The 24,646-nt window shown below is 32.7% G+C and overlaps 1 protein-coding gene across 2 annotated transcripts in view; it reads left to right on the top strand.

Moving 5' to 3' along the window:
• The window catches only part of Tdg (Thymine DNA glycosylase), an 889,072-nt gene that overhangs the window by 476,220 nt on the left and 388,206 nt on the right, over nt 1–24,646 (top strand). For both annotated transcript variants that reach the window (XM_089595813.1, XM_089595819.1), the window contains exon 6: nt 9,722–9,791. In XM_089595813.1, coding sequence (XP_089451939.1) covers nt 9,722–9,791 — 70 coding nt within the window. The remainder of the gene's footprint in view (nt 1–9,721; nt 9,792–24,646) is intronic.

Raw genomic sequence — 24,646 nt, forward strand, 5'->3', positions numbered from 1 at the left:
AATATTATTTGTCATTGTTTGGTGGCCTTCAACCATTGATAAAATATAGTGAATTCAAAGCATTATAACTCGATGTACTGAAACTGATGACAGTGCCAGAGTAGAGGCGCAGAGAGCAGTGGACCAGTGCAGTTTTTCAGAGAGCAAAGCTTCATAGCAACTGAACAAGTGAGTTATGTATCAACTGGACTTGAAAAATTATAAATATTTCGGCTTCTGCTTCACCTCAAAAAACTTTTATTTACAAAATCTAGAGTAAGGAGACAAATCAAATAATCATAATTATTTTGATTAGAAAAAATAATTTACCAGCAAGCTGTGACAGGTGTTTTTTTATTTTTCTTTTTTTTTTATTTGTATGTAAGTAACAGCTATGTAGCTATAAATTAGCGGAAGCTCTATTTAGAAAAAACAGTTATATAGTCTTGTGGGGGTATAGAAAACCATAATTGTTTAACAAATAGTTTATGAATCGATTGAAATTATTTTTTTTTTGCAAACTAAAAAAATGTAGTGAAATACTTTTTTTCAATTCTTGAGACCAGTACAAACTTAGGTAGACGATTATGAAAACTTTAATGCATTATAAAACTAAGCTTTAAAGAAAATCTTGACCACTAAAAAAGTCAAAAAGTTAAGAAGTAAGAGATTAAAAATTTAGTACACCTGTTAACATTAGTGATAGTAACATTTCATAAAAATTTTAAGCTTGCACTTGATTTTATCTTTGACCTAATGAATATTTGAAAAATGCACGTATTCAACTGTTATCGCTATTGAAGAGTAAATAATAAAGCACAAAATACCTCTGCGCATCTCATTCTATAAAAAATTTTAGTCTTCAAGAATTTTATACTGTCTATATGTACATATTTAAACATCGAAGAGGAGAAATGATATAACTGGAAAAAACCAAGACTTTTTACTTTATTGTTTATAAAAAAAATGAAACTGAGGGTTAATATTGAAGCAGATTTATAAGTAAACCAATTTCTACAGAAAAACTAGATTGAGGTAAGAAAGGGTTGGGCCTACTTTTTTTCGTCTGACATCTTGGCTAGTAATCAGAGCTAAGATACCAGCTTCCGAATTGGAGTGTATACAATTAGAACAGCATTTTGTTTTTCACTTTTATCAACTAAATTAACAAAGCATATTTTTTAATACTCTGGTCCTATGTATGCCTATAATTATATTATGGCTTTATATTCTGTTAATTTTAATTCTAGTTTTAAAAATAAAAATTTTTTTTTTTTATTACTCCTTTAATTTTTGGAATTTCTAAGGTATACAGAAAACCATTGATAGAGATATTTCTGCATTTAGTTAGCATTTGATACAAAACAAATAAATACAAATATTAATGTTTAGAAAGAAAAGTAAATTACATAACAAATACTGTGACTAAAGATAGTAAATTTTATGCACTATCTAATTTCCATAAAAAGTTAGAAAGTGAAATATACGGTGTGACACGTTAGCCAGGGATTGCGACTGACGTGTGTGTTTGACTTTTATTTAAAATAAAGTAATTTTATGTTAAGGGTAATGGGAAGGGGATTTAATCGTGTAGGCTGCGTATACACGCTGCGGAAATTAACGTGACGGAACTCTGGCATCGGTTCATTAGAGGAAATCTCTTACCACCGATTATTATGTTCCACACGGTGAAGGACCCCCCATTTACGTGGAGCGGAAAATTCCGCGACGGAAACTTCATAAACCAATCAGAGCACAGCTCTTCTGGTAGATTCTTCTTAAGCTCCACGCTGATTGGATTATGAAGTTTCCGTTGTAGAATTGTCCGCTTCATGTGAACGAGGGGTCCCTTGACTTTGAAATTTTGCGCAGAAATGTCGTCGTCTGAATATATTTTATATATCTGTATCGCGCAACTGTGCAACTGAAAAAGCTAAAATGAATTAAAAAACGATATTGCAATTGTGCATACTAAAACAAATCAAAATGTACAAGAGACCAATGTACTCACACATTTTTATAGACTCTTTGATGCATACAATCTGAAAAATTTTGTTGAAAAGAGTTGAGTCACTGGTTGTGTGATAGTTATAAACAATTAAATATCAAGAACTCACTAGCTCAGTATTTATAGGTTATGTAAGTGATGAATTCCGTAACAGAAATCACCCCAAGGGTACCAGAAAATTTTTTTCAGTGTGAAAAAATAATTGTTGGTAAGGGATTTGCTTTGATGTACCGACGCCAGAGTTCCGTTGCGTGAATTTCTGCAGCGTTTATACGCAGCCTTAACGTCCCGTGCACCATCAACTGCAGCAACCTGTAGTATCGTATGGTTAACAATATGGAAGAGCCTTTTTAATTATAATGTTTACACTTACTAACACCATTTTACTCTAGGTCACAATAACGCTGCTGCTTAAGTTTATGCTATAGTGGGCAAACGAATATCACAAGAAAAGCTTGTTGTATTAATCACGTATATTTTCGTATTTTAATAGCAGTCACTTAAATAACAGTATAGACGCGGCACACCACAAAGGTGACGGTCCACAGCGTCGTGGCTTGCTGTTATAGTTATACGCAGTTACACTTAGCGTTCTCTTTGCACTCACGATAAGAAACTCGGGTTGACTCGAAGATATTAGGGTTGGGTGATATGGGACAACTACTTCTACATTCTACAACACACAACACCAATATTAGGTATAGTGACCTACCAGGACATTTCTGGTGACGATCTCGTTGATCTTGGCTCGACGATGCTATCAGCGTCAAGGGTACCGTGGAACCTGCATGGCCATGTAAGGAATTGATGGTGTGTGTGTGTGGTACGCAATCTCAATTTTTTGGCTTTGCTGTCACTCAGCAGGCGAGATTTTGCCGATGCCCTATCGCTTCGGTGCTTTGAAGATACCGTCTCAATAATAGCTGCCGTTCACGGATCTTTACTCTCAACATTACACACACACACACACACACACACCCCTTTATAATACGGGTAGGAAGCATGGAAGGGGAGTCAGCCCAAGTTCTATAGTTGCTCTTAAAGGGGTTAGAGCGGTACAGTCAGCCTTAGAAGTTAACTCCAAAAAAAACAAGTGTTCTTTATTAATATTCTAACTTAAACTATTTCTAACTTAAAATGATATTTACTTAGAAAAACGTATAAAAGGGTGATTCTTTAAGGTGTTTTCAAATTTCTTTGCTCCTATAGGTTCAAATGCTTTAAAATTAAAAAAAAATAATACTCTGGAAAATACTCTGGAAATTTCAGCCCTTAATATTAAATCTACAGTAGTCCACATTTGAACCTAAGTTTCTTGTAAAAAAAATATGAGAAAAATTTTCGTCACTATTTTAGAATCTGTAGAAGATCACTAGTTCAATCCTCGTAGAAAGTGTTTTCTGTCTTATTTTTTCGTGGTTTAGTATAGAGATCTTATAACTGTGTGGTGAAACAGGGTGGGTCAAGGGGGAGGTAAGATAAAAAGTTTAGTTTCGTAACAATTTTTCTCGAGCTCACAAATCTAAAATCATCGGTTTACTTCATAGTGCAGAACACGCATACAGAAGAACAACTTACAAAATGTTTTTACAGATACCTTAGGACAAAAGGAAGATGGTAAAGTAAAAAAAAATCAAGCCTTGCTGGGAACTTTTTAAAGATAAAATCAGTTAGAATGTACAGTTTTAAGTTCGTAGAGTGCATGAGTAGGTGCACTATAAAGAGTTTACATCTGCCCACTCCTTCTTCCTTGCTCTTTTAAATAATACTTTTCAGCCTCTGCAAACTCTGTATGAAAGTATTGTCAAAGTAATATTATTACAGATCCATTTATCCTGGAGTTATAAGATTCTAAATAAGGAGAACAAATTCCCTCGTGTGAGATTCATAAGAACCATAGAATAAAATGCAGACTATCTTAGAGTTAGTGTAAGAATCTTAAATTTTTAAGAATTTTCTTTCTATCAATTTGGAAACTTTGGAGCCTCTGGGAGTCAAGAAATTTAGAACCACCTTTGCTTAGGACCACTTTAATGTACATGGGACATTCCATGTAAATATAGAGTGACAAAAACATTTTTTTCAAATCATATGGAGATCGATAGTGCTTGTGGAGAAAGTGTTACATACATTTTTTAGATACTTCGATCTACATTGTTATCGTCTGTGATAGTTATAAGTTTCTGACTTTTATTTGTTACGACTGACTGTTAGTCTTTTTCCATAGAATACGATTAAACTATATTTGATCTTGCAGAGGGTAATTTTTTCTCTTATTTTTGGGATTAAAAGTTAAAATCTGAATTTTTGTAAAGCCTGCCATGAGATTTTTTTTTTAAATTTCTTTTTTCTTTTATATTCATTTATATTTAATTCATGATAGTGGCTGACTTCAAACAAGCTCAGGACCTTAATGTATAAATCTACAGTTTTACCACTTTATCTGGACATAAAAAGTTGTTAAACAGAAAATTATTATACACTCTGGGATTTTAAGGTCACTGACTACAAACCAGAGGTCATGTTTTGAAAATTAAAAATGGTGGGTCCGATATGGTGACCAACATTTTTAAAATTTTACCATTTCCTGAAAAAAAAAAAAAAACAACCTAATTAAGCGTTCAACTTTACGTTAAAAATGATTTTTTGTTTTTAATTTTTTTATAATTCTACCTAGTTCAAAAAAATAATCAAAAGGATGATTTTTCATTAATTTTATTTTTATTACATAAATGAAAAATAACAATTTCTAACACCAACATTTTTATTATTTGGTAGTTCTTGGGGCCACTGATAACGAATCCAATATAAGACTTTTAAACATACAAATGGCAAATCCAATATGGTGGCCAACGTTTTCTTGATATTGAGTTTCTAATGTTGAATAATACCATTTTGTTTTACTCAAAGTTTTAAGTTAAAGTTTTTTTTAAGTAACAATTAAAGAAATAATTTTCGAGACAAGCGTTCATGAATTTTCTGTTACTTTTATACGCGTATTCATAATAGAAGACTTTGATCATTTGTCTTTAGGCATACTAGATGTATAAATCTGTAATAATTCTTGTCATACGCATGATAAAAAATTATGAGAGTCCAGAAAAAAAGTTATGTTGTAATTCAATCAATCATTTATGTAATTAAAAAATCAACCAAATCAATGATTTTGTAAAGTTATACACGATCAAATCCTTATTATGCGTGTAGTGTAATACACTTTCTATACGTGTACTACATTGATCATGGATTACTTGACTTTAGTTAAGTGTAGTACCCTTACATGGTAGTACCATCTTGTGTTAAAGAACACTCTGAAACGATTTCACTGACGCTTGCGAAGAAACGTCGTTTTTAACATAAATTAATTTACGAGATCAATGTCATCTTCACTTAAACTTCTTTTGTTAATGTATGGATAGTAGTAAAACGTTTAATTTAAGACAATGCTTATATTATATAAATGAATGATAAATAATTGTTAAGATGTTTGGGTAACAATATTTTTTACCATCTTACATAGACGAATTGAACTGTGAGAAATTGTATATTTGAAGCTGTTGATTAAAAAACATTTTTAGAATACATAATCACAGACATTTTGTGATGTTCATAATTTTTATTTTAATCCTTATTGATGAAGTAATGTCAATATGAACTGCAGTAAACAATAAATATTCGTTGGATTATACAAATAAGAAATCACAATAACTTTTTTCTTATGTACTTCCTTTTTTACTCAGAACAAATAAAATCTTTTTTTCTGCTACTACTCGTCAAAATTTTTTTAAAAACATTAAAATGAAATTGAATAATTGAACAAGCTTGTTTTTTTGTCAAAAAACTGAGTATTTCGTATTTCTGTTTAGAGCATGAGGTAACATAGTACATCAATTTAAAATAATTCATTAACTGTAAGGCATTAGTTACTAAATTTACAGGTACTGACAATTTAGGATCCTTTACACTTTCTGCCCTTAAATTACCGATAACATTTGCCAATCTTAAATGCTCAGTATAAGTTTTAGAAGTTTTGGTAGGTGCACTAACAATGTTTATAATATACAAGTACAATGAAATAAATTTTTTCATGAGTGTAAATAGAACTTTAACTTTACTAAAGAATCTCACCTTAAACTTTACGTCACATTTTCCAAAAAATTTTTTTTGAAAGAAATTCAGTAAGTGTACATTAAGCATTACAAAATTAATTATTTATTTAATTTAGACTTTAGTAATATGCACACTAATAAAATATTTTAAAGCAACTTAAATATGTATTCTGTACCCATTTCATAAGACATAATAACCAAAATGTGGAAGTATAATAATTTACTAACTAATAATTACAGTTTTAAATAAATATGAATTCATAAGTAATAAAATATTGTTAAATTTAAGTAATTGCCTTGTTATAGCTCGTTTCAGAATAATATTTAGTTAATAACAATTATTATGGTTCATACAATGTGCAACTCAATGAACTACTAAGTAATAAAGTTCTTTTTAAGTAAATAATATTTAAATCATAAGTAAAAAATGTATAAACTTTTGTTGAGTTACAAATGAGGCAAATAGGCATGAAATGGGGCTTCACCTTACAATGTGTCTTAAAATTTTTGTACGATAATGGCTGATTTACATTTATAAAAAATAACAAATTTTATGTAGAAAAAGACATTTTCAAGTTTATTTGCTGATATTGATTTTAATGTTAAGTATCTTTAATAACTACATTGACGTTTATTAACCTTTATCTTATACGTATTTATCGTGATCACTAAATTATTTTACCTACGTGTGCAAAAGTGACACAAAGTTCAAACAAAAGCTGATGATGTCAATGCTTTGCAGTGTGTATTTCTGTACATAGAACGGCCCTCGTTCACGTCCTAGCACATGCGCACGTGAGTAACATACAAATTCGTAACAAAACGTTACTGTTACACTAAATGATACCTATTGTAATATACTTTCCCCTTTTCAAATTGCTCTTTTTTACATTGTACAATCCTATAATAGTAAAAAAAAAATTTTTGGAGTCGTTTATGGTGGAGCGACACAACAGCATATTTACTCTAAATTGAAACTTTTGCCAATTTTTTTCATATTTTTGAATTTCAAAAGTAAGTACATAAAAAATACACAAAAGGACATAGAAATGTTTACTAACTACTCTAAAGTATTTTACAAAACGTTATTTGTTTGTTAAATTGTATAAATTATCATATTTGTTATTAATAGGCTGCGTAAACTGATGTTAATTACAAAGCTAGTTTTCAAATTTTTTAAAACTTATTTTCAATCTTATTTTACTTGAGAAAAAAGAAACAAATCAACCGATTAACTAAGTTGCTTAAATTAAAAATGTATATCACTTTAAACCTTAAGATAAATACTTTTTTTGCCGTTTGTCATGACTTACACAACCTCTTTTGTTTCCTGTGAGAATTTAGTTAAAATAGATTGCAGCATTAAGCATAAATCATAATGCATTTTTGCTGTATAGCTTGACATTATCGTACGTTACTCTGAGAAGCACAAATTAATACTTGAAATTCAAGAAATGCTTAAAATTGCACTTGCGTATGCATCACAAAAGAGGTGTAACAAAATTCGTCCTGCACACAAGGACACAAAGTAACACGAGAGAAAGATGGGAAAATCATTTATAGATGTGAGATGCACCTCAAAATACTAGGCATGTCAGATCAGCAGTGCCATCGTTTCAGAAAGTCTCTAAGCATGAGATGGTACTAAACTAAAATAAAGCTTAGTACTTAATAGTTGATGTAGTACACAAATAGTAAACGTATTACTTTACATGTACAATCCAGACTTAATCATACACAACTTAATAGAATTATTGATTTAATAATAGAAAAACTAATACCCCAAACTTTTTAATACAGTAACCCAGTGAGCTGCAAGTTCATTTCACAGTTAAAAAACAAATCATGTTTTAATTTTGTTAATTCTTATTCAAATAACGACATGACTTTCTTTCTGGACTTCCTTAAGCTTTCATCATTGATATGACAATAATTATTACAGATTTATAAGTCTTGTATGCTGAAAGACAAATGATCCAAATTATTTATTATAGATACCCATATTTAAGCAGGTTTAAAAGTATCATTTAAAGGGACAAGAAAGGGGGAGCCCCCTCTGCCCGCGCAGCTTGGCCCCCTTTACCGCGCACCTACCCTTGCACCTCACAAACTCAATATTTTCTTCACGTTTAACGTTTGCATTGTTCAAAATGCACTACAATATGTTTCTAAATTTTACTCGCTGAATAATTAAACAATAATTAACTCGGAGGTAGATTTTTTTTAATACCTTTGCATTTTTCGAGATGTTATGTCCATTTAAGCGAGACAAAGAAGTTACTTTTCCCAAGAGACGTTATAAATAACATGATTTAATGTTGTTTAATTCTTTTAAAAATGACCTATAACAAATATTGAAAAAATTCATCTAAGTTCTACGTATTCTAGACTATCAAGAAAACTTTATATTATTGTGATCTCTGCATACTCCTGAACCTCCTTAAGTAAAATAAAATTTATAAACGTTTTTCTCACAATCTTTTACTTTAATTATCAATTTAAAAAATCATGACCATAAGATTTTGCATATAATAAAATAGTATTGTTAAGCTTTTAAAATTAAAAAACTTAAAAAATGTTTGTCACCACTTTGGATCCGACATTTGTCACTAACTACGAAATAATGATAATGTAGGGGTTAAAGCTTTGTTTGCATGGGAATGCAATTAACTAAAAATTGTCCTTTTAACTATTTTTTTTAACTACATGAGATTATAACACAAATTTTGAAAAATTTATTTCTAATAAGAATTTTGCGTATAATTTAATGGTATTTTCTTAATTTCTAAATTCTAAAATTTGAAAAATCTTAGTCATCTTATTGGATTCACCATTTTTAAATTTTTAAAATCTGACCTCGGATTCGTACTCAGTGACTCTAGGAACCTCTAAGTGCAAGACAATTTTTTATTCAACAGTTGTTCATACCAAACTATAGTGATATTAACCGTAGATTTTTACGTTAATGCCCTATTTTGGACCTGTACAAAGTCAGGAAGTGTCATGAATCAAATAGAAAATAAATATAGAAGAAAAAAGGAATACTAAAAAAAAGAAATCATGGGACTTGAGATTTAAACTTTCAATCCCTCAAATAAGGGTGGAAACTTTTATCGTATTTTTCAGAGAAAATACTATTAAAATATTAATTTAAGAAACTTTTTTATTTTCGTTAATATACATTAAAAAATCACAAATTTAGTGTTGAAATGAAAAAAAAAAATTTGTGACCATCACAGACAGTAACGATGTTAGTCAAAAAGTCTGAAAATATTTGTGTAACGTTTTCTCGACAAGCACTGTCGATTTCCATATGTTCAAAAACAATTTTTTTGTCACTCCATGTTTTATGGAAAGACCCATATAAAATAATTTGTAACTAAAATCTTATAAATGTACAATTATGCGTTTTTTCTTTCTTTCCTATTGAAAACTTCCAATAGATTCCAATGCATTATGGTCGAGTATTCGTATCCTTTAGTGTCTTTTTGTTAGGTATAAAGTGTGTTTTGGTTAATTTCTGTAATAGAAGATTTCTAAAACGTTTTCAGCAATAAAACTAAATCTTCTTATAGGATAACTATTTTGCACTTCTTACTGTCGTTTCACGAATGTTTTTTTACAGATTGGAATCAATCCTGGGCTGTTTGCTGCATACAAAGGTCACCACTATGCCGGCCCAGGCAACCATTTTTGTGAGTATCCAGAAAAAAGTACTCATGTATTTATATAATTATACTTTAGCTCACAGAATGTACTCTAACTGCTGTAAAGTATCTTACCATTTTTATCAAAGCTGTTGTTAGCTTGTAATGTTTATTTGCACTCGTATTTAATATATAATGCAGTAAATCTTGCAAATCAGGACGTTTCACTGCATCTTAAAAATAATCACGGCAAATATTATCAAAATAATTAATAGTACATTATGGTCATACGTACGTTTTCTATACAGAACTAATTTAGCAGTATAAGTAAAAAAAAAAATTTGTTGTTATTTATAAAAAAGGTACAGTATTCATTATGTTTTAATAAATTAAACTAGACTTTATTAGACACAAAAAAACCTTATGAGCTATTAAATGAGATTTGAATTTTAAGTTTAAGGGAGTATCCCCCCTATGTATCATAACGTCAAGATTTTTGTAACATTTGAAATGTAGGTTTATAATTGCAAGATAAAGCTGCAGTGAAAATTTCAAGACAGTTCACAGTTTTGGAAGCGAGTTATTAATGAAAATGTATCTTTTAACTTAACATGGCATTTAATAGGTGTACGCATTTTTTTCCCTTCATCTGTTTATATCTCAATAAATAACGTCAAGATTGAGGTAACATTGTTTTATAAGAAGAAGAATATATTCAAGGATCACATTAGTGTTCTTTAAATAACCATTTAGTGAATGTAAAATTACTAATAGATGAAAAAACAAGCAAAAAACTAGGTTAAAATTCATGTATACATGTATACAACATATTAAAAATTATGCCCGTACTATAGTTTTCTACAGTGAATTAATCTAGTCAATGAAGGGGATACTCCATTAAGGTACTCTTTATACGGGGTCTCCAATTACCTTATGATACCTAACTGTATTTTGAAGTCAGAGCAGCTACCGAATTCTCATGAGTTAAATTTCCTATAAAATTTTCTTAAGTTTATGATTAAACGAATCTACCGACCAACACTACCTGGGACTCAAAGGTTGCCGTCATTATCTCTTTCACACTCAGAAAGAGCCTGAAGTCATCCAGAAGAAATTTACACAGAATCAAGTTGGAAGAGATAAGAGAATCTATACAGTGAGAGAAATTTTCGATAAACTTTATGGTAAATTTCCGTAAAAATTACCGTGCAGAATGGTAAACGTGGGACTAGGTCGTTACTCCGGACTTTTTACCTAAGCTTAATAATTTTTACCGTTACGCCCAGTAAAAATCATCGGTCGTCCAACAAAAATTCCCCTTACGACTCACAAGTGTATGTTCACTGTTGATAAAACAGAAAGGTAGTTGAATTGCATTGTATTTGTAGCAATAAAATTATTATAGTATTATACGTTTTTTATTATAGTATACACGTTCTTTCAAAATCATATGTATATCGGACAGTTCGCTTGCAATATCAAATCGGGATAGGTTACAAGTGTTTAAATAAATTAAATTGATACATTCTAACAATTGTGAAGAAATATTTATTTAAAATGGTACAATGTCTAACTGGGAAGATGGCTATTTGCAGAAATGTCTGTATCTCTATTTTTCTTAATAACATACGGAAAAAGGGGTGGAGCATGCATGAAATCATGTATGTCAGTAAATCCATACGAGAAAAATAATTGCTAGCGTTGCTGCATTATGATGTGATCCTCTTACCTCTCAGAACCTTTCCCCGACTAACTATAATAAACGTATTAATGTCAAAAGACTACTGTAATCATAAATAAAACAAGTGTTTTCTTTGATAATTTTGCAACAGAAGATTAGGATGTGTTAAATGACACAAGATAATTCAAAATTGAGCAAAAAGAAACCAAACATAAATTTCAATTTGCTATCCAAAAAGATTTGGGACTATTTGCTGTAAAAAAGTTTGACGTAAGCAAAAAATGTATTGAAGTGTGAGCTACAAGGTAACCTAAAAAACAAATTAAAAAATTTTTAAAATCGATAAGACTATTTGTTTATTACAGAATATTATACTATACTAAAATATCTTAAATTTAAATTGATTCCATAGTGTAAAAAAACTTGGGTTTAAGGGAGAATTATTTAAGTTATTAATTATAATAATAAATAATATAATAAGAAATTTATAACTATATCATAATAGCATGTTAAGGGTCTGTAAACACTTCGAAATATATCTTATGATGCTTTAAAACACCACTTTTTGTGTTTTTACAAGAACTAACCTATGCATACAGAACGGGGAGTTGGCGAATGTAGCAATACCGACGCAGCGTTAGCATATCTCGATCATGTTCGTCACCTTTTTCCCTCTCACCTCTTGGGTTTCTGCTCCTGAAAAACGGGGATTGGCGCGGGAGTTCTCCCGTTCTATGGAGAGAACTAATGATTAACGTACAAACAAATATCTTTCACTATTTCTTTTATTTAAAATACTTAACACTAATACGCAGTACCTCTTTTCACAATACACGACACAACGATTCACCTCGTCCTCTGAACAGCACTGGGGGCCTATCGAAGCAACGAACGCGCGCGTTAGTGAGCGAGTGAGCGCGCACGATCGAGCCCGTGGAAGGAAGCAAGCGCATAGTTGCGTTAAGTACCACTGGCCAAAATCCCCCACTGACGGAATCTACACTGCGCGAAAATTCAAAAAGGCAAAAAATATTAATGTTTATCCCAAGCTATCAAACCTCAACTCTTACATCCCATAATCCAATGGAGTATCATCTAACCTCATAAAGGGCAGCCATATAATCAATTGGTTATTATTGTTGAATCAGTAATCAAGTTAATAAATAGTTATTGTGACTAACAACTTATATTATAGTCCTTTTTTGTGGTTCTCCTAGTTGAAAATTGTAATTAATAGTGTTAGCCACGGTTAAAAATTATTTGACAACGCCTACTCAATAACATAATGCAAAAATAATTTTGCGAGCATACCTGCACAATGATGTATTTTAAAAATTCTTAGTCATCCTAACCTAATATACTATATTATAATGACCCAGGGTACAGAAAGTTAATAACTTGTTAGTTATTTATTTGCAAATAATTTGTTGGAAAAACTTATTCACATAACGACTGATTCTATAGTATTTTTAGTTTGTATTGCGTAGCAATTATCACTGACAACTTTGAGTTGAAAATTTTTGTTAAAAGTATTATTGAATTTTTTTTTTTTTTTTTGTTTGCTGCAACTATTTTATCAAGAGTTATTCTAGAAGAAACTAAACGGTAAAAGAAAAGGAAGAAACCATGACACTGATAATAAAAATTAATTTTCTAATAAGGAATTCAGGTTTTTTTTCGTTTGCTACAAAAAATTTATAATATAGTTAATAATAAAAAATTACGTACTATTCTAATCATATTATGTTACTAAAAATATAATTAAGCAAAATTCTGACGAATCCTTATACCTGCGATATAATTATCATTTATTATTGCTTCTTCATCGTGGTCAGGCACACCATTTATTAACTGATCGTCGTTTTCATGTTCAGGAGGAATATTTCTACAAAACAAATTAAAACATTTCCTTAATGAAAAACGAGTACAATGAAATATGCTCATACATTCAAAAATATTGTCTTGTGTTATTATTCAATGTTCGTTTAATTAACAAAGTGGCTACTATAAGTGCCCCGTGTAACATAGTTATAAGCGCTCATGTCATTAATTACTTATTTTTATTAACAATATAAAGAAATCAGTAATTGCCCTGGGTCACCTGGTTAAGGGTGCTTATGTTATTAATAATAAAACGGCAGGGTTGCTTGGTTTAAGATGCTTATGATTTTAGACTTAATTTTAATATCTATAATAATTGATCTACTACGGAACTGTTTCGATATACTACTAGTATACTTTTAACAAACATTCGTCAGGATATCGCAGATAACATAAATACCGTTGTTAATAAAACGTTTATATACTAGTATCTACTAGTATGTACGAAGACAGTTCAAAATTTTTCTTTCTTTGTTAAGTTAAATTAAGCAACGTATTACATGTTTTGAAAAATTCTCAAAGAAAGTACTATTACAGCAGTGGATTTAAATGACTGTTAAAAAGTATTTAAAATACGTACTTATTTTATGTTTTAATTGGTTTCAATGGACAGCTTATTATGAAAATAATAACTTAAATTTTTAAGACTTGTAATTAATTGTGAATTAAAATAAGTTTCTCTATGTGTTAGTGCTTGGCCAGAAAACAGTTATTTTCTGTCTACTTACGTAGCAGACAGAAGCAATGACTTACTGTCTGTAGCAACACAAGCTGTCTGCAAAATACTTGTTTATAGTTGACAAGTTTTTGAGTTTTTGAGTCATCAACAATAAAGCACTTGCCTTATCACAATTATCCAATATTATTTAACAATCATCTTCACTCTGTTTTCTCCTTTTATTCATAAACAAATTTTTATTACTTCTTAACACTTTTTTTATTGTTGTCAAGAAAGGAGAAGCTTAATTTTCATTATCAGTGTCATGATTTTCTCCTTTTTTTCCACCAGTTCTATATTAATTCAACAATATTTTTAACAAAAATTTTCAACTCCAAGTTGTCAGTGATAATTGCTACGCAATACAAACTAAAAATACTATAGAATCAGTCGTTATGTAAATTAGTTTTTCCAACAAATTATTTGCAAATAAATAACTAACAAGTTATAAACTTTCTGTACCCTGGGTCATTATAATCTAGTATTTTAGGTTAGGATGACTAAGAATTTTTAAAATAGATCATTGTGCAGGTATGCTCGCAAAATTATTTTTGCATTATGTTGTTGAGTAGGCGTTGTCAAATAATTTTCAACCGTGGCTTACACTGTTAATTACAATTTTCAACTAGGAGAACCACAAAAAAGGACTATAATATAAGTTGTTAGTCACAATAATTATTTATTAACTTGATTACTGATTTAACAATAATAACCGATTGATTATATGGCTGTCCTTTATGAGGTTAGATGATACTCCATTGGATTATGTGATTTAGGAGTTGAGGTTTGATAGCTTGGGATAAACATTAATATTTTTTGCCTTTTTGAATTTTCACGCAGTGTACGTTCCGTCAGTGGGGGATTTTGGCCTGTGGTACTCAACGCAACTGTGCGCTTGCTTCCTCCCACGGGCTCGATCACGCGCGCTCACTAGCTCACTCACGTGCGCGTTCGTTGCTTCGATAGGCCCCCTGCAGCGACTCCGCCTTGCACTACGCGAGCCGCGAGCATACGTTCAGCTCGTCCTGGACCAGGAGGGGCTTCTGCTCGTCCTAGACCCACACTACTATGTACACACTCACACTCCGTTCCCAATCTCACACACTGCTATACTCTCTCTCTCTCTCTCTTTGCTCGACGATGCCTCTCTCTCTCTCTCTTAACTCTACTATCTACCCTTACACACGACAAAAAGGGTTGAACAATGGCAGCACTCCTAAGCATGTACTTCGCAGTCTCCTGTATACCTCGTCTCGTCAACCCAAACTCTTTCTCTCTCTCTCTCTCTCTCTCTCTCTCTCTCTCTCTCAACTCTCGCCACAAACCCGCAAAACCGCTGAAGCTCTCGCTGCTTGCACTCAAGCATACAGCTCGAGGCTCTACTCCAGACTGACTCACGATCTCTCGCTCGAGCAATGGCCGCCGCCACTGCTGCTGCTACGTATCTCTTCTCGCAGTCACTCTCAACAGACTTGGCAGCTGCTGTGTCTGGGTAGCTTGTTCGCATTTTCCTTTTTCTTTTCCACTGGCACTGCTGTATCTCTGCATCTCAGCTGGTTGTCCATTGGCGTCCTCTTCTCCTCCTCTCAGCGTATATACAGCTTCCGGAAACAAACGAATTTGGAGAAGCTTTGACATTCTGCTTTTTTTTATACACGTTGCGTCAGCGAGAGCATTTTAGAACATGGAGGCCATTTTGCCTTGTTACATATTATCATAATATTTTCATTGCCTTGTTACCAAAGTATTACTGCAACACACGACAGTTCTTGCTCAAAATACGTGCAATCATAAGAGACTTTTTGCATGTATTTTTTACCTCATTCTTTGACCACATTCTTCTCCTACATTCAAAAATATACTCTGAATAAAGAACTCTCTTCTAATTATTAAAATTCTAATGGAAATTAGCGAGCCGTTGTAAATGAACAAGCTGCTTAAAACTTTTATACATGTTTTAAATATGTTACCTTTAAAACTTGAGAAATTTTTCCTTCTAGTTATATTCTACGTTTAATACGGTAAATTACAAAACTTTCTCATAAATACAAATAAATTTAACAGCACAGTAGATGTTAATCAACTTGAATAGTTCTGTAAGTTAAATCATAACAATAAGCCACCACGATAGGATTTGTTTAACTTTATAGCAGAGTATTATTTAAATTATTGTACGTATTAGTATTATGTCATCTAAAGACAAATAGACGCTTAAAAGTCTTTCATAGTTTACCACCAATAGGACCAATAAAAGCTTAGCACACAAAAAACTTTACACTTACAAATAAAGTAAAACAGAATTGATATCTTACTGATGTATAAAGCAAAGTCGCTAAAACAGTTGTAATTACTATCCACGAAAACTACTGAACCAATTTTGCTGAGATTTTGCACACCGATTTTTGACACTTCCTAGATGGTTTCAGTATGGGTTTTATCTTAAAAAATTTAATAACAATAGCAATAAATAAGCTCAAAGTTCTGCAAAAATACGCCAGCTTTTCACCTTAGTTCAGTAGGATCTGCTAGGTGGCGTCAACATAAAATCAAACCTACCTGCAACATAATTGAATAAGTGTGGTTATAATACGCCGAAACGTCACGGAAAGTTTTTCAATCGTCTACTGGCAGTTCATCGAACTGCATCGAGAATGAAGATGATAGTTGCAGCTGGGTATCCTGGTTACCGATGACGCTCTTCATCAATGGCCAAGTGATCTGGGTCGACTTTCACCCCAATCTTCCAGGATTGATGAGTGCCACCAATGAAAAATTTATTTTAACCGATGACGTCTTTGGCAGAATACCAGGAGACGTGTCTAGCCAGAGCATATCCTGCTCCAACACTTTAGAGTTATGTGGCCATACCACAATCTGGCTCGGTGCCGTCAGAGAATTTTTGGCTACAAATTTTAGCCAGGGAAAATAGTTCTGAGAAGCATGGGCAGCCATAACTGCTTCCTTCTCAGTGGTCGTGTCCCCAACGACATACCCATATTTTCCCGACTAACGATGAGTGGTTGGTGATCTGGAGATCGGCCCGAAGGCGCAATATTTTTTTATCAGTGGTGTACCTCCCTCATGTACAGTATCTGTCCACAGAGATTCCGAGGGTGAGAGTCAAGCTAACTGCAGCTGGCTCTCCATCATCAAGAATAATAATAAGGAATAACTGGAAATTTTACCACTGGCCTTTTTCAGGGCCAATATAAGCATTTACGTTCTCTACTTTACCATGAATTTTATAAGTCCTTTCAAGGGCTACCTAATTTCAAAAACCTTGCCAACAAATACATTTTTACTAAGATTTCTGGAGACGATTCGTCAACTAAAACACAATGTCAAGCCGGCCACTACTACACCAAGTCAGTCATTCACTGGCAGACGTCACGAGCGAAGTTGTTCGTTACAAGGCTGGGAACCCTGGTGACCGATGACCCTATATAACCCTCTCGACTTTAAGCATTCAACTGGGAATCACCGATGCTTTTCAAGGTTTGCCTGGGCGAACCTAACAGCTATGAAGGGAAAAAAAAACTTGAACCAACGGAACATTCTCCAACGGGCAATTATCACGAACCAATCTCTTTAAATCTCTCCACCTTAGATTATCAAAACAACTGAGTCTGCAAAGAAAAGGTGCTTCAGATACCAATGTCTTCAACGTTATATCAGAAGAAATTGGGAAAGAGCACTACAACTACTCCCAAAGCTTCGGACTTTGTAATTTTTTTTCCGATCAGTCTGGGGCTTCAACAGCAGGCCAGAGAAGATTACCCAGAGGTATCCAGCCAGTCACAATTGCTGTTAACTTCAGTCAAGAAAGAGTATACTTAAGAAGCTTACCCGTCTTTTTTAGGGCCATTGGACGTTGAACTACCTTGCCAACAAATATATTAGAACTTAACAAAGTTTTCAAAAAACAGCCTTTAGGGGTCACAAAAGTCGGAAACATGCCAATAGTCACAAGAGGATATATTGGAAAAAAAACTTTAAATGTATCTAATAAAAACAATTTTAGGCATCAAGAAACTGACACAGAAATTTTATTAAGATTGGAACAGCAGCGTCAAAATTGACAAATAATGAATTTGTTACGTGAGGGATCAGCTTTTCAATTTACCCTCTCAACAATCTCTTAAATCTTTAAGGATCTAAATTCAAATTTTTTAATAAGTAGAAAATATGTTTGTTTTTTTTTGTAGCAATAAAAATGTAGAGATTGAGCTTCAGGACTTTGTTGCTCTGGCCATACAGTTGTGAAATAAGAGAAACAAAATTTTTCTTAATATATATTTTTTGGGAGTTTAAAATCTTAACAGCCCTTAAAAATAGCTCTTTTCATAAATTATACAGGAGAAACTGTAAATTAACCGCTCTTCATGGCCAACGATTATTTTATGGCATAAGGAATGCACGGTACTATTCAGCATAATTTTATTTTTTTTAATTTTTACAGCTTATTATTTGACCAAATAAACTTTATGGATTGTGAACCAATATATTTTTAATAAAAAGATTTTTGTTCTGAGAAGTTGTTCAGTTTTGTAGCTGAATATTTGCCGACAAACCTTTTCTAAATTCAAATTGCGTCACGTTCGTTATTCTTATATTAAAGTTGAAGTAATTTTCCGATCATACGCCTTTATCATCGCGTACATTTGCAATGCCCAAGAGACCGTTTTACCTTTACTCTTGTACCTTTATTTATCAATGTACTAGAATTTCTACTTTAACTTTTGTCTCTATAAATATTGCTCTGCGAGCATAGTATGTTAGTTAGCGCGCCACGGCGGCAGAGAAAGCTTCTCTCCGCTTGCCTTCACTTGAGCACATTTTCATAACTTAAGCACTGTAAATATATTGTATATATTTTTATTGCACATTTGCGTTACATTTATTTTCCGCCATAAACCACTTCCACCTCTACACGACTGAACTGGATTGGGAGCAGCATAAAACCCCTTCCCTCGTGAACAGAAGTGTCAGTAGTAAATGTAAAATTTTAACTGAAAACATTTCACATAACATGTCAACACAATACGGTGTTCCATTAAGTAAGTTTCGGGCGAAGCCGAGACGGGGGGCCTCTAGTATAGTATATTACGCACAAGTTTACAAAGGCTTTAATTAACAAACCAAGAGTTTTACGGCACGAGTCGAAAGCGAGGCTATTTTTTTTTCCTGAGAATGTAAAATTAAAAGGGTAAGGTACTACTTTACGGTTAGAAGGAGGAAAAATTTATTTTGATCTTACTTTTCGTCAAATACATAAATTACTCCTAAAAAATTTGTATGCATACAGTTAATCTTTTTGAAAAAAATATTCATGAAAATACGTATTTAAAAGTGAATTTTAGTATTTTTGGGATCAGTGGACAATGAAAAACGACATACATTTATATTAACTATATTATGAACATGAATAGAATAAACAGAAAATGTTTACTAACAAACATACAAGTATGTAGTAGTTTTTTTAAGGGCTTACGTCTTATTGTAGTTTTCTGATAAAATAAATTCAAAAATCAAGTGATCTGTAAACATGAACGTGTGTACTAAGGTGTTGGGGTCAGTAGTAAGGGTGAGTCATTTCCAGACACCTCTGATGTCACCTCCTGGGATTAGTAGTCAGGGCCGGGGGTGAGTATTTGGTCGTGCTATTGAATGAAGGGAGACCGGCTAAGGAGGGGAAGGAGAGGAGCTTCTAGTTGTGGATTTTTGGGGCCTCCGAAAAGTGGCACGGTTTTTAAAATCAGCTGAAATCCTCAGGTAAGGATAGGATTTAGAGAGGTAAAAATAATAAATTTGTCTGGAATGGGATTGACAAAATTCATTCATAGCAACATATAAAGTGATACGAATGCAATGTAAGAACTCAAGATAATTAATTATTGTATAAAATGCAAAATGATATAGTATTGACACATATAGCTCAAGTTGTCACTGACAAACAGTGTTGGTAATCTAAGAGGTTATAGTTTCATACAACATAAGTGATAAGTATAACGCAAGATGTTTATTGTTTTTTGTGATGAATTTTAATGCAGGGATGTTTTAAATTATTCAGAGTAAAATATTTCTAGACTTACAATTTTTATTACATGTTAAATGTATAACGCGCCTATTTTCTAGTTTCTAACATCTTGTGGGGTAGTTCTAGTTACCATATATATGTTTAGTGCCCTCGTAAGAGGTATGTGTTATATTTGGTAAATAGCATCACCTCTTCTTGGAATTTTGAGGTTTGATGCGCAGACGCGACGCGAATATCATTACGCGCAAAAGGCTTGACGGTATGGCAGCCCAATAAACACTAATCTGGTGGGAAATCTTAGCCCTGCTGGGCAAGAAAGTGAAATGAAAAGTTTAGTTTTGACTCCAGTGGGACGATCAAAAAGTTCTCTGCGAAGGTCCACAGGGGCCAAGTGCTTGATCGTCAAATTCATAAGAATCGTGATTATCGATTCTTCTCTTCGCAAAGAAGATCTTGACGCTTTAGGGTGTCATTAAGGTGAGTGGGTGTAAATCACCGGCTGCTTAATTCATTTGACTGAGCAGTGTCCCTAGATCCAGCTGGCTTGCATAGAGAGATGTTTTGATTTTCTTATGCATGATTTATCCTGGATTATAGTTAGTCACGTTTCTGTGGTTTTAAGCCTGTGAGTCCTGTGTGTTAAGTGTATTGCCAACCATTACCCATGCTGTGTAGTTATTTAGTAACGTTTTTCAAGTTTTTGTTCTATTTGGACAAGTGGGGTGTACTCATTTTTATTGGTTTCGATTCCGATTCATCACTTGTTCGCTACTTCGGGTCTAAGAAACCATCGGATTCGGGAGATTGACTAGGATATAATCCAATCATTTACCACTCGATATTATTTTTGTGTGTCGTCCCCATATGGTGGAAAGGTCGAAATTACGTCCTCTTTAATACTTTCCTTAGTTTTTTGAATAACGTTATGTTATATCTTTTAATTTTTTGTATTATAGCTTTGTTTTGGTCGATCGTTAATGTTAAGTGAATAGAGAAAGAGCGCTGCGCGTTTTCCGTAACAATTAGGACCTTAGTTTTTGGATGAAGAATACTGTTAGATTACTAATGAATCAAATAAGTGATCTTTAGTTTGCTTTAAATGCTCTTTATTTACGGTAGCAATTCAGGCTGTTTTGTTTATTTACCAATTCCGATTACGCGTAAAAGTACTTTGTTAAGATGCGTAACGGTCACATCTCAGTCTTATCCATGGAACGCTGCATTAAATATTTAAATAAACAATACATAATAGATTACTTTAACTAATATTTGCATTTAATTAATAAAATTTTCTAATCCTCTGTTGACCTTATAAGATAGACTTTCAAACCCTATCCAGCATAGTCCAGGATAATTTGAGAGCCTTGCAGTCTAGAAACTTTGTTATAGAAAGTTACACTTATTTGAACAAAAAATTCCCAAAGTACAATTATGCGACATAAAAAGCAAAAATCGATACAGAAATTACCACGTACTCAAGAGTCAATACTCTGCAATTGCTGTACGTTCTAATCGTACCTAATACAGTTTCTTCTTAGTTAATTAACATGGTGTAAGAGAGCGGACAACGCATAACTGTCAAACAAGACACTGTGACCGCTGATATTGACATAGAAGGCAACTTAATGCGTGCTGGGTTTTGTGCTTTCATCTTTATAAGCTCCAAGGGCACACGGTTTTATCCAAATAAACCACAGTTTGTCTGCTGAAAATACCCTGACTATAGATGTTGAAATATGCCTGAGCGCTTGGTGTACTTGTAGTGAGTTTATCTTCTCTTATTTTGGCATACACAGATGCAGTAGCTTCCCGACTTTCTCTAGATTACCAAAAGTTAATGCTTTTCATGACGTCTCCAATTTCTTGTGTAGTAGCAGCAGAGACTGACGATGACTGGTTTAAACGTGCAGGTCTTATTATCAGCTTCTTAGATTTTTTTTTTCTTTTTTTTTTAAATATAAGGCACTATCTCATGTTGCATAAGAAGGAAAAACTTCTGTAGAATGCACTGTCTTGTTGATCCAGGTTCGAAACTTATAAACACGACCCACAGCACAGCTGAAAGCTTCCTTCTCGTGACCATGATAACAGCAAAAGCAATCATTATCGTGAAAAAAATTGTTAAAAGATGAAAAAAAATACTCTTCGAGATTTATTATTTGAAGCCCCAAAACTTTCTCGAGTCATATTTGCTTTTGATAACCTCGAGTGGAAATGTGAAGAGCACTCTTGCTATGTCAAGTAGAGCACTATATGAATCCTTGATATTAGCTTTACCATCAAACGACTCAAGTCCATGAAAATAACACTTTCAATAACTAATTGTTGCTAAAAGCCCTGACGTCAATTTTTTTAGTTCTTTTTTCAATTCCATAGTGTTATAGAGTGGTTTGATAATCCAATGTGAACCATACTTACAGTTAACACCCACCACTTTGATTCCTTTTGGTAAAAAATCATCATTTTTATCATAAAGTCCTTTAAAGTTGACGATGAAATGAACTTTTTTCATGGTTTATTTTGAACAGCCGCGTCTACTATCTTAAATGGTACGCAGCATGCTGATCGTTCAACGAAAGACTGGAGACTACGGAATGAATAAAAAAAGGTTTGTAACAGCACTTAAAAAGTTTTAGTAAATATGAGATAAGAAGAAATAGGGGCTATGGTGGTAGTAGTGGTATAAGAAATGTAATCAAAAAAGAGACCAAAAAATTCTTTTGAGGCATTTAAATCCACAACTACCTGACGATTTAAGTCTATTAATAACACGTTGTCAAACTCTGAGTGAATAACGCAATTAATCATTTCTGTCGAAGAAGTCTCAAATCGTACTTCTATTCCAACGGAACCTTTTTTTACTGAATTCCAATTACCTACAAAGAGCGTGAACAAATCTGGTGTAAGATCAACAGCAAAAATACAATACCTTTTTAAGTAGTTTCTTCTGTGTATGCTGTTTCCTTCGTTCATGTTATGTGTTCTGGAGCCAGAAAATAATCTATGATGAGCTTTAATGCACAGAGATACAATTTCTGTAAAAGTAAGTTGTAATGGTTTGTTCGGAATTCATACCCCATCAACATGCAATGACAAAAAATTAATAAAATAATTTTGGAAGTTAATGGGTGAAGTTTTCCGTCCCCATCAAAAACTTTAATTGCTTGTAGATGCATATATATGAAAAAAATGCATCTATCAAACGAACAAGACGTAAGCAAACTTCGACACTGTTTAGTAAAAGTTTGTCTTGATTAAACTCGTCGCGATGAAAATGATCCATTAAGTCCACCATCCTACCATCTTTTATATACTCTTGACATTTTGCGAGAAATACATTTTTCTCTGATCCAGGTAGTTCATCCATCTCACCAGCTGCATCGGTTTTCCAAAGACTCGTAGACAAATGAAAAGTTTTTGCTGCAGATCCGTAATTTAATATTTTAATGTATGCTCTGTACGGGTACACATTATTAGGGGGGGGGGTGTCACTAGTTTTTGGTTGAAATATTCGTCAACTTAATTAAATATAGATTGTAATAAATTGTTTACTAGAGTCACCAACACATCTGTATTCTTGTCGTAAGGTATAAGCTTCACATTACCTCTCAGCATTGTGTGTACGAGGTCTAAGTAATACTTATTTTAAGAGTTTCTGACAAACTCTATTAGACTTTTATTAGTTAGTGACGGAACAGGTTTATAATAAATCCATCCACTTACCTCTAACGTTGTCTGAGTAAGAAAAAGATGAAATAAATCCTACTTACTCTTGAGACATGGATCAGTGTGAGCTTGTCAAAAAGGCATTATCAAAATTTAACTTAAAATATCGGTCACTTTTGATTTTTTTTTCCGCAACTTTTTATTCTTTTTACGGTCAGCACTCCTAACTTTTTTACTATTCTTCTTTTTTCTTTCTTGGCTCTAATTCTTTTTAACAACAACTTTCTATCATGCACGTTTTGTCAATGCATTTTCAAATGGCAAATCACGTTGACCAATGTCATCAATTATATTTATACCAGCTTGGAAACCTTATTTATAATAGCACATGCAACTTTTATTATAAATGGCATAGCTGTGAGAAAAAGCCCCGTAAAAAAAGAGCCTAAGCCATGGCCTCTCTGTCCATGCGAACTAGCAAACACATGATTGACACCTCTATCTCCACCATCGTACTGAGAATGACACACATCGTAAAAACTTATTTTGTACAAGAATTTGAAAAAAAACATTTTCCTAAAATGTAACACTACTGTCAGTATCCTTAACTCAAACGCTATTGGTTTACCAAATTGATCTTTTATATCTATGTCGATTATATAAAATCTATTATAAAGAAGGGATACGTATGCAACAAGCGTATACTTCTTGATGTTTGTACTACGAAAATAAACTTATTTAGCATCCAAGTTAACTATTTGTAATAAAGATGCAAACGTATCCCCAACAATACATGGTTAACATGTATTACAATAAATAAAAAGTTGATTGGGCACTGCTCTTGACATGCTTGCCGGTTATTTACCGTGAATTCACATTATTTAATCATCCTTTATTTCTACATGATCTTTTTCGATATG

This window comes from Copidosoma floridanum, unplaced genomic scaffold, assembly GCF_036245765.1.
Source record: "Copidosoma floridanum isolate Cflo_tuat_1 unplaced genomic scaffold, Cflo_Japanese_pri ptg000004l, whole genome shotgun sequence".
Taxonomy (NCBI): Eukaryota; Metazoa; Arthropoda; class Insecta; order Hymenoptera; family Encyrtidae; genus Copidosoma; species Copidosoma floridanum.